General features: G+C 41.7%; 1 protein-coding gene and 1 long non-coding RNA gene across 2 annotated transcripts in view; one reads left to right on the top strand and one right to left on the bottom strand.

The window, feature by feature from the left end:
- The window catches only part of SKAP1 (src kinase associated phosphoprotein 1), a 306,061-nt gene that overhangs the window by 9,286 nt on the left and 279,188 nt on the right, over window positions 1–17,587 (bottom strand). Inside the window, exon 11 of the mRNA XM_002695944.7 lies at window positions 14,134–14,234. Coding sequence (XP_002695990.2) covers window positions 14,134–14,234 — 101 coding nt within the window. The remainder of the gene's footprint in view (window positions 1–14,133; window positions 14,235–17,587) is intronic.
- On the top strand, window positions 1,928–10,580 carry LOC132343062 (uncharacterized). Its single transcript, XR_009491740.1, has 3 exons — window positions 1,928–3,615; window positions 9,782–9,923; window positions 10,176–10,580. It is a non-coding gene; the product is annotated as an uncharacterized lncRNA (long non-coding RNA).

The following is a 17,587-nucleotide window of genomic DNA, read 5'->3' as shown; positions in this document are numbered from 1 at the left end:
ACCACAATAAAAGGATTTATGCTGCTAATCTCCATCAACAAGGAAAAAAAAAGCCCTACCAAACCTGCCATAAAAAGAACAGCAAATTCTATAAACAAAAAGCAGTATGGCCACCAACCACGGGCACACCGCACAGCTTGACTCTGCTCCAGTGGTTTCCTATCGCTGTTTATGGTTTCAAGACTATCACGGCCCTCCTCATGCTCCTCCCGTCACAGGGCCCTGAGTCCCTGTGTGGTGCTGCAAATACCCTGTCAGTAGGTGTCAGGGGATGTCAGGGGGAAAACCAGCGGGCGCCTATCATAAGCCTTAAAAGAGATTAAATGCCCCTACCCCATGATTGCTACATTTTAATTTCTCTCCTCCCTGCTGGTTCCTATTTGTATACGCTCTTCCATGGCTCCCCTGGAGTAGCACAGACATGACCTGGAATGACCATCCTGTCTTGGGATGAGAATTCAATTTCTAGGCTCAGTGAATCCTAGGCTGTTCCAGCAAAAGGAAATCACCATTCTCTAGGGCACAGATTCTTAAACTGGAGTCTGTGAACCCCTGGCATGTCTGGATGGACGTGAAGGGATCTTTGACTTCCTTGAAACTGGTGTAAAATCTGTGTGCATGTGTACATGTGTCTTGTCCCTTGGGTGAGGTCCCGGACCTTTCATCACGTTCTCAAAGGGTTATGAACCCTCTGTTTCATCAGTCAGCACTTTAGCGGGAACATGCATGATCTTTTTGGCCTGGATCGGCACTTTGGCCCAGTGTGGCCATCTTCCCGCTACTTCCCTCTTTTAAAACACAAAAGGAAAGGAAATCAAGAATCTCGCCATGCTGGGTTTTCAAGGCTTCAGCCTTCCAGTTGCCAAGTCTGTTCCTGCTTAAAAGGCTGACCACGCTTGCTTATCCTTTCTAAGGCCCCATCTCTTTAATGTGACTTAAAAGTTGTGGTGTCTTCTCGTAGCTTCTGTTCAAATCCACATGATGGCTTTTGGAGCAAGCTGCTTGACACCCTCTTTTCCCCTGAGAATGTTCCTAATGGAAACGTTCTCTTTTCACATTGAATTGAGCTTCAATAAGCCTCTGTGGAACAAGATTCCCAGAAAATGTCTCATACTTTTGTTCTTTTAACCATCAAAGTTCACTATATCAGTGCTTGTAAACAAGAGAATTCCTCTTCAAGAGAACAATCAATCAGCCCCTAACATGAAAGATCAATAAATTCTTGATATATGTCTAAGAAAGACCAATCAATCACAGAATTATTGGTTTATGATTGCTTATTTCTCTTATTAGTGCTTGTGCATCATACATTATCATTAGGAAAGATGGGGAATTTGAATTCCAAAGCAGAGTAGAGAGTAATATTCCAAGGTCAGCCAAAAATATCATATTTTTACTCTGGGTTGGACTGCAATCTTTCTACTGAAATTCAGCTTTGGAAATTTAATGCTTTCTAAGGCTATCAAAAATTATTAAATAAATTGAGGTCTCTAACTCAGCACCCTTCCAATTGCTGAGAAAAACAGTTGTTCACCACAGACAAACAGGTTCCCATATTTCAGGACAAACAGTTTTATGAAGAGCTTTTGTCGAAGGAGAAAGGAAGTGGTCAGTTGGGTCGACAGTGGATTGGTGCTTTTGGAACCTGTGAAAGGATCTGAGCCCAACGCTTGGCCGAAACCTTGGGTAGCCTGGCGGCCTCTCCAGGCTGTTTGTTTCACACAGTGTTTTAAGGTCTTGGCAATCGTTTTCTCTTTTTTCTATTATTCAAAGTTTTGGTCTATAAATCATAATAAAAAGGAATCATTAAATTTGCCTCAACTGAACTAGCTTTATTTATTGTCATATCTCAGGGAACTTGCTAACCTGGACATTGGTGAGCCTGGATCCTGGGTTGGGGACGGGGGCTTTGAGTATAAGAAAGGGGGCGCGGAAAGGTGGATGGCCAGCGACTGCAGCTGGGAAGGGAGCACATGGCAACTCCACAAAGCTCACTATGGCTAAAAGCTGAGAGTTCTGAGAAGTGGAATGTGTCAGCTGGACGGAGGGTCTGAGAGCCCTGAGTCCAGGTGACTATTCAGCTTCAAGTCTGAACTGATGTCCTGAACTGGGTGTGAGTGGATACTACAAAGTCAAAGCCAGGCAAGGGTGCAGGACCTGTGCACAAAGCAGACATAGTGGGCAGTCTTGGTCATGGGAGTGTGTACAAAACACGGAATGTGCATGACAGGAAAACCGCCAAGTGAAGAGGGCAGGGGGTACAGGGCTGTGTGGAAGAGAGAAATGAGAAAGAAACATACAACTTGAACTTTCCCTAAAAGAGAGAGGAAGGATAAAGGGAAGGTGAACACTTTGCAGACGGGAGGAAGCAAGGTGCCAAGTGCGGAATTCAGAAACAATAGAGACAGCACCATTGCCGAGCGGATAGAATTGTGATACCATGTGAGACCAGCGTATTAATATGTATTCCATAAACTGTGCAGCTCGCAGCCCCGCACCGCTCTGTTTTGCTCTGACCGCAGTACCAGCCTCAGGCACCACAACACAATTTGGAAACAATGTGACGGAAATGTTTAATCTGCTCGGCCCATCTGTGCTGCGTATTTCTCCAGATCTCCCTGAGAGAGGCGCCTTGAATCTCCACATTGCCTTTAATATTCTCCTAAATCACCTCCCCACTGCACTTCAAGGGCCATTGCTACAATATCACAGGTTCATCTAAAGTGCAATGGGGGTGGAGTGGGGGGAGGCGCAGGCCAGGATATTTTTTATTTTAAAATAATTTTCAGAGATCCTCTTTTTTGCTTCCTTTAAAAAAAGAAGAAAAGTTATTCTACTGTTGCCGTAAGGTTATGAGGTTGTTTGGTGCAAAACAGGGTAGGATAGAGTGGAATCATTCTCCAAAGAATTATTTTTATTAATCTCGATTCTCTCAATTGGACATGTGAAGGGGTGAGCAGATGCCCGTTTTCTCTTCTATGTTTTTCTCTTATCACTGCACCTTGCTAGGACGATGTGTTCATTTGGGGCTGATGCTTCTCTGCTTTTCTCACTGCATCAGGTATTGCTCTGACCCTGCCCTGCTCCAAATAAAGCCATCTTGTTCAGGACAGGTATACATTTAGTCCCTGGTCACCATGCCCTCATCAGAAAGGGACACTGTCTATATTATTAATTTTAGCTTAAAATCTTAGATTTTCTCTCTATAAGTACAGATGTTGAGCATCAGATTTCCGCTGCCTCTTCTCCACTTAATTTTGTCAGATTTCCTGATTTGAGTCTAGAATAAGAAGCTGGGGTAGGTTTTGGCGAAAGAGAGGATGACAAGTCACTATGTTCCAGACCTTAGACAAATGGAAGAGTTGCACATCACCAAGAAAATTAGGATTCCTTTTGCTATGTGAATTAAAGAAATGAATAATTTAATCCACAAGATTGTTCCGGCGAGGGAAAGCAACGTCCCAGTTGCGGAGCCTACAGCCTGTCGCTGTGTTACATCATCTGCACACATAGGCGTTTCCATGACAACCGCTTATAGCTTCATTTCCTGGATCCCTCTAGGGGGTGTCACAGCCAGATCCACCTGCTTTTCACCCTACCCTCGGTGGGGTCATGGTAAGGTCGCCAGAATAAATGAACGCGGGTACTAATGATCTGTTTACTGCTGTTTATGCTCTGTGTGTGTCAGGGGCACGCACATTTAGAGAGCTCATTATGGTTGCAATTAGAATGCACCATCGCTAGATATTTAACTCCTTTTTCTTTTAAATTAGCATTTTAATAACATTCTTTGAGCAGAGAAACAAAATGACCATTTTTCACGGACAAACTTCTAGCTGTAGGTGCAACTTTAATGGCAAAGTTGCGAAGGGGAAAGAAGGGAGAAAAAAAGGCCATTTTTACTACTTTCACCATCCTCCTTACCAAAAGGATATTTTTATTTGCTTGCTAACACACTCAATTTCCTAAATTTGTTTTGAATCCAATTATTTTGGGTGGTTTAAAGTACCGCACTCTTGTTGGACGGAAATTAGCAGCTATTGAAATTAACTTTCTCTGTGACCTGTGAAAGGGGCTAAAATAATTACAAGTGTGTATAAGAAAGCCTTCTCTAAAAGACCCTTGCTGCACGATCAGGCTGTGATATGAAGCTACCATTATCAAATATCTTTATACAGTAATTGCAGGTGCTATTTTCTTTAAAAAGGTGATTGCAGTTATTGTTTTCATTTCATAATTCTTAGGATTATCTTACAGAGGATAAATGATGACAAAAACTTGTCATTATAAACAGGCTAAATCAGAAGCTGAAAGAATGAAAATAATAACACGGCATCATTTGCCATTTAAAAAAGGTGAGATCTTAGATCATCCAAAAACAAGACAAAATAGGAAAAATACAATGTAGAGACCCACTGGATCAGAATGTTCCAATAAGCACTGATTGCTTTTTAGGAATCAGCGAACACCTTTGCTAGGTGTTTATAGATGCTCTGTTTGTAGAAAGTACAGTGAAAAATAACAATTTGAATGTTTCGATTATCTTTCCCAGTCGGTTCCATTTTCATTATTTATTTCCTATAAATCGGGACCTTGCTGAACATAATTCTGCAGACAAGGAGGTGGATGGGACAGCCAATGTGAACGAAGAGATAGATGGTGGGTGCGTGTAAGATAGATGCTATGCGTTTATGAAAAGGAGCAGTATGTCTGCATGTGAACATTCACGAAGTAGAGCAAGCAAGCGTGTAAACTATAACGGGTATTTATAGGTGGAAAAAAGGCACAAGGAAGACTGTATGGGAACAAGCACACTGAACTGAAGAGGGTTTGCTTTTCTCCTAATGCTCCACGTCCAAGTTCCGCTAAGATGTCCCGAGCTCACTGTAGCTCCTGTGAAACCTCACAAGCCTTTCCATGACAACAGATGGGGGATTTCACAGCCAGAAGAAGCAGGAGGTCAATAGTTGAAAAGCAAGAGTTACAAAGAGAGATCTTTATCGACATCAAAACAATCCCACTAAAAAACACCCCTGAAAGATAGAAGGAGGAAAAATTGAAAGACATAGCAGGGAAGAAAAGAAGCCTTTATAAAAAATGCAGGTTTAAATTTATGCTATTGTATTAGCCTAGTTGCACCTTAGACTCTGCCATTTCATAAATAAAATACGGATAGCATAGACTATAATTTGGTGATAGCTACCCCAGGACATATCTAGATGCACTTCTGTTATTTTAATTAAATACTGCATTATGGTTTGTGACAACTACATAGCTACAGCGTAAATGAATTCGGAATTAAAGTGTTACTTAGGCATCCAGTAATTTTTGTTTCATTCCTCAGTTTTACAAAGCAAATAGCTATAAAATCAAGATGTTTGTTCATTTACAGATGGAGCAGGATTGTTGTTGCTGTGTTTTTTTTTTTCTTTAATCCTCATGCACAAAAAGAAGACAGAGCTCAGAGTCTGGCTCCCACACTCTCAGCTATGAGCCACATCACAAAGGAAAACACATCCTCTTGACTAGAATGTAAAATACTGAATATTAATTGCTGGTATTTCGCTTATCTTTCTAGCCGGGTTCTGTCTTTTAACAATTACTCTGGTGGGCTGCAATCTTGCACTGCCAGGAGATTTTTCACCTTTGTTTAAGAGTTAGAAATGCATTTTATTTTGTTAAAAAAAATCTTAAAAGTTCATAATCCTCCTTGGAAGTTTTTAGTATCTGGAACCCTTGCCAAATACAGAATATTAGTGGCAAGAAGAAAATCGCCAGAGCTCTTTGCTGAAAAGATGATGCTCATTTCTGCATCTAAAAGAAAAAATATTTTTCATTCTAGCAGTATTAATATATCCTTAATGAAACTGGAGAGGGCATTATAGTTTGATATAATCAACTGGTCAGTTTAAATGTCACTTCACTAGCGAATAATGAGAAAGGTTCAGAATATTTGTCTAACAGGCACAGATTTTCACTCAAAATTTATATAGAAGAGTAAAAGGAGTTTTGTTCAAATCTGAGGATTTAATTGTATCTTGATTGTGTCATATGCCAAGATGAAAGTTTTTAAATAGTAAGGTTTCTAAAATCATTGTCTATTATTTCTAGTTTTAGAATCAATATAATCTTTTTTATTAGCCTTAAATACCACACGTCTGGCAACATCTGCTAATTCCAGCATTTCTGTGTTTTAACTGGTTACCTCAAGCCCCCCATAACTAATCGTATAATGCACAGAAGTTACTGCCCTGTGTATTTGCAAGAGGTTATAATTTGCTTCAGTATTTTGCTACTTTGGCTGGAGAGCTGGATCCATACACTACCAAGAAACACTGGTGGACAGAGGTTTGGGGAGGCTGAATTCCTTTTGAGAAAATAATTACACAGAAACAAAGCTTTCATGACTCCTTTTAAATAGGGGCATCTCACCGAAATGTCATCCAACCTCTCTGGCAGATTAGTGAGGAGTTGATCACTAAATCTCCGTCTGATAAACGTGCAGCTGACTCTGGAGGAGCTGCTTGTTATACTACTGGCAGTTGGAAATGGAGGGAATGTCACAGTTAAAGACACAAATTTTCCCCATAATATATTCGAGTGGAAACCTCTGAATCCAATACTACATGGGCATATCTAATAAATTCACAATATTTCAGTCTCAACAGCCTTCACCGGTTAGTTTTAAAGATTTATGTGGTAAAAAATTACTCAGTGATGAATATGGTTTATTCTGTGCAGTATTGGAGGTATAAGGAATTAAACTACCGTCTTTAACAGTGAATTTATTATTACCTCTGTCAAAAGACGAAGGCTTTAACAGCATTTGTTATAAATTCACTGCAAAATAAATGGCTGGAATTTTTTTTTACACTGGATTTTGTAAAGTATCAGGCGATTCTGAGCATTAACCTAACCCTGTATGGCTTATACGGTTCTAGGTAAACATTTCTGTCTGGGTCTCATGGCTAATTATCAGATCTGGGACTTTCCACCTGACTGAAAGGGGTGTGTGTGTGTCTGTGTGTGTAGAAAGAGAAGGGTCTTGTCCAGGACAAAAGTTCAGGACTAAGGAGATTAAAGTGGAAAATGCCAATTTTACTCTTTTTTTTTTAGAAAAGGGTTTTATAATAAATGGCCAGGGTATAGAGAATAGGGTTGATAAGTAGTCAGGCCTCTTGCTTGTAGGTTTATATGCATGCATATGCACGCGCACGCACACACACTCACAAACACCCTCTCCCTTTTGTCCTCTCTTGGAATGGGTGTCCCCTCATTTATAAAAATTACCTGGAAGGAATGAGGCTGCCAGGGTTTGTTCTAGACGATTGGTTCCTGTCTGGGGGAAAGGAATGGCCTCTACTGAATTTGACCGGTGTATGACCGTTGCCTTCCAGCTGACCCCAAATCCCATTCCCATCCTCCTAACTCTATAGCCTCCCACAGGGGTTATTGATGAGAGAAAACACCACCACCATCATCATCTTCGTCATCACAGCACAGTGTCGACCTGCTTGTTAACATGAAATGGGGTGATGGGGACAGCTTCTGCTTCTCTTTTCGTATCATCATAAATAAGAAAAGATATTTTCCAATGTACCCCTCCTCACTACCCCCTTTGTTAAGGTCAGAGGTGAATGATAGCTCTTTGGCAGGCATTGATCAGTTTCATCACTATGTCTGGGCAGTCTGTGCCCCAGGCCTGTATTCTCCTATTCTCCCCACTTCCTATCCCTGAATTACCTCCCAAATTACCCTGCCCGTCCCCTGCTCAGCCAAGCAGAAGGTAATAGTGCCTGAGGAAGTCCTAAATGGACACTAGATGTCACCAAACACCTCCTTTCCCTCAGAGCCCTGAAATTAAAAAAAAAAAAAAAAAAAAGCCTTCATTTAAAGCAGTTGAAGGAATTAACTTATCTGTTTTTATGAGGGTTGTTGTCACATTCAACTAAGCACACTTAAAAGAGGAAGTGCTGCTGCATTCAGATAATTTTTACAACATACAAATCTCTTCTGGAGGAGATGGGGTCAAGGGAGAGGAAAGGTCTACATTCTTTAAGCAGTCCTTTGAGGGAGTAGGTGAAGAACACTGGGCTTTAAAAATCTCATTGTAACAGACGTGGTGTTACGTTAACACAGTCCAGGTGTGGTGGGGCAGGCCTGTTGCATTCAGATAACTAGGTGCTGGGTTTGGAGCCACGATCCAGCCTGAATTTAAGTAGCTACGACCCAGCGCTGGAAGCTAAATGTAACCCAGGGTGATGAAATCGGTCCATCCTCACCCACATAAGACCTATGGCCATCTGAGAGCATTGCATGTTCAATATTAAACTTGATCTTGCTTGTAAGGCTCCTTGTTCCCATATCAACTGTACCAGCAGAGAAGACGACCAAAGCATGGTGTGTTGGGGCGCTGAGAATACCTCTGAACCCTGGCTCAGCACCGTGTAAGTGTCACCTTTCTCGGCCCCCGGTTTGTTGCTCCAAGGCTGCCTTCCATGGGAATAAGCACAGCACAAGTTCTGGAAGAGCCCAGGGCCAACTCATGAGGCACACCAACATAAGCCCAAGAGATACAGCCTATCAACTCTGTTTACCTTAAGTGGAAGACCTCTTTCAGGGACCTCTTCTTCCTCGTCAACTGAGAAAGAGTTCCTCTTCCTCTCTCTCTTTCATTTGTCCTTATCTGCTGGATAGCTCATGCTACTACTATAAATCACTTCTGGAACAGGAGGCTTAAATTTTAAATGGGTGTTTATTTAAGTTATCTCGAATAGTAGAACAAACACCTTTATTATTTAGAAGAAGGTTCTCTAGTGAGAGACCTTGAAGCCAAGAAGACAGAGTCACTTCTCTGTAAGCTGCAAACTGTGGCTTGACTCAACAGAGACTTCTTACTGCCCTTTCTCCCACTTACAATAAATGCCCAGAGCACTGCTGGTCCCCAGAAGGGCCTTAAGATGCTCAGATAAAAGGAATCAAGCCAGGGCGTTGTGTTACTGCACGGAGGGTGATTCAGCACCTGCCCTGTCATGCCTGGTGCCCAAGCTGAATGGATTTTTGGAGTACACCTGTTGTTGAACCCCTGCCAAGTACTGATGGCCACTAACCCCCAAATCACTTTTCCCCGCTGTTGATGTTTGGAATGTCAGACAGGACTGAGCAGCAGCCGGTGTGTATTTCAAACACAGCAGATGGATTTTTATATTAGCTCCTATTTCATGTTCAGGCAGAGCGACCGCCACACTAAAACCACAGCTTCAGTGCTGCCGCGTTTGCTTCTGTGAGATTAATTCTGTGAAATTAATTGGGACAAGATTGAAAAGGAAATTAAAATGCAGCTGAGTGAACAGGCCTTTCAAACACCTTTTTCCTGCTCTATTCAAACTTGAATTCTGCAGTGGTCGCAGGCATCGTGGGAAGTAATTTACGGGAGGCAGGCTCTCAGGAGCCATCGGTTACGTATGAGGAGGCCTGCACCAGCACCACAATCTGGAGCCACTGAAGAGCGCTGAACACCCCGCTGTGGCCTGAGCTGCATCCCTGCATGGGCGGAAGTAGAGTTCAGTCCCCGCACCAAAAGAGCTGTTCAGAAATATCTGGGTCCAAAAGGAATGGATGCACAGCTCTCTGTTGTTAAAGTCTCCTTTTAATATATTTGCAACCCAAATTGGAACTCAGTGCATTATGTGGGCATGCAGCTTTGGGTCTTAGGAATGGATAGATGTGTTGGGGGAGGCAAGAGGGGCCCTGCTGACTGTGTCTTTGGTTCCTGTTTCAGAGCTGGGATACATGGCTCTGGCCCCTCTTCAAAGAAGTCTGAGCTGTTGACCAATTTTGCCAGTGACGAATTCTCTCAGATCAGGAAAGGCACAGTGCATTTCCATGTAAAGTTTCTTCACCGGATGACCTTCTGTTCCCAAGTGAGGACCTTTTGAGCTTTCAAACATCTCTGTGAAGTGTTCTTGGCAGGACAGGGTATCTTTTTTTCTCTCTCAATTCACTAATAATTTATTGAACTCCTAATATGGACACAACATTGACCTCAAAAATTTTACTTTGTTCTTAATGGAAAAGAGGGGAATATAATCATAGTTATCATCCTAGATGCTAGGCACTTCTTTACACAATTCTTTAATGTAAGTATCACAACATCCTTTAACCAATTTTTACAGATGAGGAAACTGAGGATTAGCAAGATGAAGTGACTTAGTTCAAGGTCACATAAATAAACCACCTGTTGACAACTTGCTTCTCTAAGGATAGGCGATGGGCATTTGGATACCCAACCAATCAACTTTTCTGAAAAAAAGTTTTTTAAAGGGTAAGTAGCTCTCTTTCTGGGGTCATTCCTGCCCCAAAACTCTAGACCCTAACAGACTCTCTTGCCTGGAGGATTCTAGGATTCAGGGTTGGGTCATACTTGGGCAACTATTAAAAAATAGCAAGTGTGGTATATATATGTATACATACACACACACAAACACACACTGGGATACTACTCAGCCATAAAAAAGAATGAAATAATGCCATTTGCAGCAACATGGATGGACCTAGAGATGATCAAAGATGTAAATCAGATAAAGACAAATACGATGTGATTTTTCAGGTTTAAAAATAATATGTATGAAAGTGAAAAATTGATATGTATGAAACAGAAATAAACTCTAGACACAGAAAGAAAACTTATGGCTACCAAAGGGGAAAGGGAGAGGGAAGGATAAATTAGAAGTTTGGGATTAGCAGAAACATACTACTATATATAAAACAGATAAACAATAAAGTCCTACTGTATAGCACAGAGAACTGAGTTCAATGTCTTATAATGAGCTATACGGGAAAAGAATCGGAAGAAGAATATACATGTGTAAAACTGAATCACTTTGCTGTGCACTAGACACTAACACAACATTGTAAATCAACTACACTTCAAAAAAACCAACCAAAAAAAAAAAAGAGAGAGAAAGAAGCAGAAGGAAGCACCAGGAGCCCAAGAATAGTTATGACTCCCCAATTCCCACCGCACTTCCTGTTCTCTACCTGCCACCCCCTGGCTCTCAGAATATTTCTCTCATCATACAAAGAGAGAGGGAAAAGCCAGATGCATTTATGAGGGTCCAAAACAAACGAACGTAGGAGTTTTTTGGTTTAACCTGAAAAAATAATTCAAGCTAAGACACATCTTTGTGTGGAATTTCTTCAGCAGATTTGCAATGTCAGCCTCACCATGTTTGTTTAGACCGGGAATGTCTGAGGTGGAAGGAACCTCAGAGGTCTAACACGACTCCCTCATTTTACAGGCAAGGAAACCGCTCCAGGTAAGCTGAGCTGTATCTTGTCTTGTCTCAGGGAAATAGACTTCTCCAGGTTCCTAAGAAGCAGGCTTTTCTTGCTTGACAAAGGTTCTACTGGTCAGAGAGAAAAGTAAAATGCAGATTTCTAGATATCATTTTTCTGGACTAACCTCAACTTGAGTCAATTCTGTTCCTACAGGTGTGAGAGGCAGGCTGCAGAGTATAACTGACTCCAATAAAGAAGGCAACTGGGGTTGCATGCATGCGTGCTAAGTCGCTTCAGTCATGTCCAACTCTTTCAGACCCTCTGAACTGTAGCCTGCCGGCTCCTCTGTCCATGGGATTCTCCAGGCAAGAATACTGGAGTGGGTTGCCATGCCCTCCTCTAGGGGATCTTCCTAAGCCAAGGATCGAAATCAGCGTCTCTTACATCACCTGCATTGGTAGGCAGGATCTTTACTACAAGGGCAACTGGGGCTAAAGTGAAATAAATTTAGGATCCATATAAGAGAAAATTCCTGAGATTAGGAGTAACTGAATATCTGAATAGACAGACAACTGATAATGGTAGTGGAATCTCCTTTTCTATCTGCCTGAATTGGTTCTTTTGTGCTTCTTAGAGGCAAGGGAATGGATTGGGTGGCCTTTTAAGGTTGCTTCCTGTCCAAGGACTCTTATTGAGTTAAATAATATAATAAAGGTAAATCCAATCTGAAATGCTCCCCAAGCCAACGTTAACTGGAATGAAATTTTATGAGGGAAACTTCAGTTAAGCTTCTAGCTTCTCATTTCTTTCCCTGACATGCAGAGGTTAGCAACATGAAGAAGGGAGGCAACCGATGTAGCTTTTAGGGTAAGAAATGTGCTACTATCAAGGTAAGAGATGACAACAGACTCAGGACCTTTCAAAAGACAGAGAAAGAAGCTTGATAGAACCGACACAGCAAGGTACTGCTCCTGAATTAAACTATTAGTAATGGAGGAGGGGAAGAGGGATGGGTTAAAAAAAAAAATCCAGATTTGGGAAGGTCTCTATGTTCTTTGGTATCTCAAAATTACAACAGCACTGGCAACCACAGACAGCTCTGTACTGCAGGGCAAGTCACCGCACAGCCCCTTCTAAATGGAGAAAAGGGACCCCCAGTGAGAAGCCATTAACAAAGGCAAAAGACATGCAAAACAAACAAAATAATCATGACCGAGAGAGAAGGCCAGCAGACAGTCTGGCTCTGTTCTCCCCTCCTCCTGCTGCAGGCACCTCAGACAATGTAAACAGTTAATTTGTTCACCTGCAGGCTCTGGGCAAACAGAGGCCTGGTCACACCTGAGTGGATAACTCGATTACCCCTGTAATGCCAGCGTGGTAATGTACACAAATTCTATTACACGGCAAACCTTGCTTTCGGGCATTTGAAATACCAATCAGGCCAATGTCCACTCCCTTCTTTGCTTTCAATTTATTCTTGGTGTATTGGAGCTGCGCCGGAATGGCACTAAGGTGGGTGCTGAACTCGAGTCTGGAAGAGATCACCTAAAGATTGTGGCCTCAGCAGCGGTTGCAGGCCTCCCGCTGTCTCAGAAAAGGCTGGATCTGAATTTGGCCCTAGTTCAAAGAGGACTTGTTGTAACTGCTGAAAGCTACCTTTGATCAGTCCTGGTCTTTTTTCTAACAAGCTCTGGGATATTTCAGACTGAGACAAACATCTGGCCAAGGTAATGACATTCACAGAATAAAGATATATGGCAAATGATGGGTTAATAACACAATGGGTTTTCAATTTTTCTTTATGGAGTTCACCTGAGTATGTGTGCTAAGTTGCTTCAGTCGTGTCTGACTCTTTGCGACCTTACGGACTATAGCCCGCCAGGCTCCTCTGTCCGTGGGATTCTCTAGGCAAGAATACTGGAGTGGGTTGCCATGCCCTCCTCCAGATCTTCCCAATCCAGGGATCGAACCAGCGTCTCTTACATCTCCTTTACCACCAGCACCACCCTCGAAGCCCATGGAGTTCACATACTCAACAATTAAAGAGCAAATTGTGCCTCTTTCAAAAATGTATTTGTTGATATTGATTGTCTCATAGAGGGAGAACTTTTTAACAAGTTTTATTTTCAGGGACAGAAATTTATTTCCTTAGTCCACCTGTACAGAATATGAGCAGTCTTTCTCTACAAAGATGATGCTACTGATCCCTCAAAGAGTAACCCATGAGTTCTAAATCTTCGCACTGGTGATGGATCTCAAATAATCTATCTTTTTTTTTTGGCCCATTCTTTGGTATTCAACAACACCATTTGTGAGGTAGTTAGCTGTGGCTAGGGGCTAACTTTGTGACTGAGGAAGAGAATAAAGTTAGCCCTTGTGGGTTGGATTCACCATCTTGGCCTTACAGCACTAACTCAAATCGACTGACCTAACTAGCTCTGACTCCCTCCTGCATATGTCATTATATTACAGTTTTGTTTATCTGTAAATGAAATAAGGCAGCTGACCTAGCTAGAATATTTTCAAAAGTATTTTATTGTAGTAAATTATGTATATGGTAATGATGTTTTAAGCATCACATAGACCCTTTTAAAAAGATCAAATTTTGATTGGCATAGTTTTGGTATTGTGCCTACTTTATTGTATTTTTTAAATTTGGAAATTAGTTCCTGAATCTGAATTTTCAAATAAACTTTGACAATTTTAAAACAATGGAGATTTACTCTGTGTGTGAGGGGGCCATGTAATACACACATGAAAAGTATATGACATGGGATAATTCTGGCTGGGTGACTACATCATCAGGAGTGAGAAAATCAACTTTTGATCCAAGCCCCACACTCTAATCCTTACCTTGCTCAGAATTCGGATGAGGTCACCTCGTTGGAAGGACAGTTCATCTGACTGGTCACCATGGCAATCCCATAGGCCCTGGTAATAACTGGCATAGTCCACTGATCAAAGAGAGGAGAAATCAAAGTTAAAAGGACCCTGTCTTTTTCTACGGAGCCCACATTTTTGCTGCAAATGTAAACAAGGTTCTGATATTGCCCCTAGGAAACCTAAGATTCAAGGGATTCGGGATGAGATACAGCCAAACACTCAGGAAGAGCAAATGACTGTGGGAGAAGGAGGTTATTAACTAACATTAATGTTTACAGATCACCCTTAGTCAGATGCTATTCAATAATATGATAAATATATTCATTTATTAATAAAAGAAAATCAGGAAGGTAATTTTTCACTTGGCTTATAAGTAAGCAGCACAAAGAGATTTTCTGTCGGACTTTCTTCATACAGGGTACGTAAACTATCCAGTGCTCCTTTTTATTACGCACTGAAGGAATGAGCTGTCTCCAGCCTCTGCCTGTTTATAAGAAAGGCTGAGTCAGCCAGCACAGATCGGCAGTGCAGCCTTACAGGTTGGCCTCCTCTGTTACACAGGAACTTCATCCTGCACTTCCCACCCAGGTACTTACTATATGAGGTAATTACCAATAAATGTGGAAAAGAATAGCCCAGTTCTTAAGTGGAACCAAGGGGGTGTCTCATCCATTACAACTAAATTCTGGGTGGGCTGGCCCTTTTCCAGCATCTCATTTGTAGACCCTGAACATGTCTGCCAAGATTTATCTGTAAGCCCCCTGGGGAACAGAAACCAAAGTGATCTGCATTAAAAATGGAAGCAACTGAAGACGACAAACCAAGCTTTAGAAGCAGCTGGAGAGATTTACTGGGCTCCTCAGCAAGACTAGATGGCAGTGATGCTACAGGACAGTCATTGATTCTTAACAATGAAGAATTTGTATTGATCTTCTTCTACCCGGAAAGGTTAAACACTAGAGTACAAAGTGGGAGAGGATCTGGGGATGTGAATGGCAGGAGTACTAATGCCTCCTGGACCAGGGCTAATGTGGCCGTGCTCGCCATTCCTAGGGACACTGTGTATGAGAACTGTATGCAGAACACCCACAAAAGGTGACATTCCTGACGACAGGAGTTGGGAGTCCTGGTTCTAAGCAAACCTCAAGTGATTCGGGGGGGCACCTTATTTTGCCAGTTTCCACCTTTCCCTTCATTTGTCTTGACCCTCCAGTGAGAGCGATGGTGCTAATTGCTAAGGACGGGATAGGTGGAGAGAAGTGGGCAGTGCGGGGACAGAAGCTCTGCCTATATTTGCTTTTTTTCTCCTTGTTCCTAACTTGTGAGCAATTCAAAGAATAAAGGCACAGAAGAACAAGATCCTTATATGTCTCTGGGAAAGAACTTTAGTAGGAACCTTAAAGTGTACAAAACAGAGGAGAGAGAGCTAGTTAAGATTCAGATATTGCAAATGGAAGTGAAAATGTTAACCATATAGAAACTCAAGGATATTTTGTTTTCACAGAAACTGTTTATATATTCAGTAGACAACAGAGGGCAGCAAATGAGATGACTGCACTGGAAACATTCTGCCACAGAGCTATGAACATGTTTGGGGAAAAAACCCATTGGGAAAAAATGCTAATTACTGAAAAGACAAGGCATATTTTGGCAGGGGTATCAGTGTATGAAACAACAGAAAAATATCAGTTCCTGAAAAGTGAAAGTAGTTTTCCCAGAGGATATAATGCATTTTCAGTTGTAATGGAGTTGATTATTCATGCCAAAATTTTGGCTAAGTTTAGGAACGAAAAGTACATTGACATCAATATGTTTCATGGATTTATATATGGTAAAGAAAATCATTTTATAAGGACAGATTTTTAAAAAACATCACTTGAGCTTTTCAAATAGTAAGACTTAGAAAGTTATCTTGGCCTTTTCTGGCCTAGCAGATGGTCACTGTGGGGTATGCCCCCCACGTGCCTGGATGAGGGCTAGCTCCTTGATATGATGGGTACCTTTTGAGTCTCTAAGTAGAAAGTGATTTGATATTGGATATATAAGACACCTGTGGAGAACACCAGGAGAAAGAGCTATTCTAAAAGTGCAGCAGGTCGTAGGGAATGCAAAAAGCTAGGAGGAAAACAAAAACCTTCCAAGAAAAACTAAAGGTAGAAAACACTTTCAGTTCTTCATAAGCTAAAGGCCCAAAGAAGATAGAACTCAGGAATCCAGGAGATCGCTTAGCCTAGTCCAAGAACTGGAATCATCAGAACCATAACAATGCTGCTTTGGAAAATAAGCAGAATGAAGGATAAAAATGGGGAGGAGGTTGGACTGGCAGTCTAAACAGAGGTATCTTGGTATTAATGAAATCAGGGTGGAGGAATGCCTTAACTGGACAAGACTGGACTCTATTGCAGACTCCCAGTTTAAAACAGGTGACTGGCATTTATGTGTATATGTGCACACAACTTCACTACATTCACTCTTCAGCCTTAAGAAAACATGCAAGACACTGGGAATTCTGCATGGGCCATACACACAGTCCCTACCCTTAGGGCTGCCATCCAGCAGGGGTGGCACCATGAAACAAAGTCACACAACTATTTATTTATTTATGATTGTGATATATCTGCAAACGAGAATCTGAGGGTGCTGTGTATAACAGGGAATCTAACATAGTCTGAGGGATCAGGGAAGTCTTCCCTGAAGCTTTAGTTATAAAACAAAAACCTGATCAAATCTTGATGAGGGGAAGAGGTAAGACCATGGAGGGCTTTCTTCCTGCAGCTTGGCCCCAGGAAGAGCTTGAAGGCTGCGAGTCTGCTGGGCCAGGCCAGCTTCTCCCTAGGCTTGCCCAGCACTCCTATGAACAGAGGATGCATGAGACTCGGATGTCTTTAGACCAGTAAGGGATTGGGAGCCTGAGAGAGAGGATTGACTCTGGGAGGGTCTGAGGCTCCTTTAGGTTTACATTCCTTTGGCAGCAGTCTGAGATCAGAAACGGTGCAGCATTCTGACCATTTAATTAATTCAAAACATCCTCATTCTCATTTTGAGGACATTATTCCATCTAATTATTTTTTTCCAGTCTGTCCATTTGGAATGAAAAACAAAAGAATAAAGCTTAATGCCAGCATTTCTCAATGTCTCTCCAAAAAACGTAACTCTGCACTAAATAAAGCCTGGTAATTCAAAAGCAAAGCACTAATATATTCAGCATAAAACAGACAGAGGACCTAGAGCAATAATGACACCACTAATAACTAAAACAGTTATAACAATTAACAACAATTACAATGATAGAGAAGCTAATGGGGATGATCACAGCATTTAAATTGCGAGCAGAGCTGAGGAGGACTTTTACTAGAGGGAAAAAAAGGGGCAGCATCTTATTTTTTTTAATCCCACGTAAGAGAAGCTATGCCCCCAAGCAGGC

The sequence above is a fragment of the Bos taurus genome, chromosome 19 (assembly GCF_002263795.3).
Source record: "Bos taurus isolate L1 Dominette 01449 registration number 42190680 breed Hereford chromosome 19, ARS-UCD2.0, whole genome shotgun sequence".
NCBI lineage: Eukaryota > Metazoa > Chordata > Mammalia > Artiodactyla > Bovidae > Bos > Bos taurus.
The sequence above is the reverse complement of the archived record's forward strand: the minus strand, read 5'-3'. Positions and strand labels throughout refer to the sequence as shown.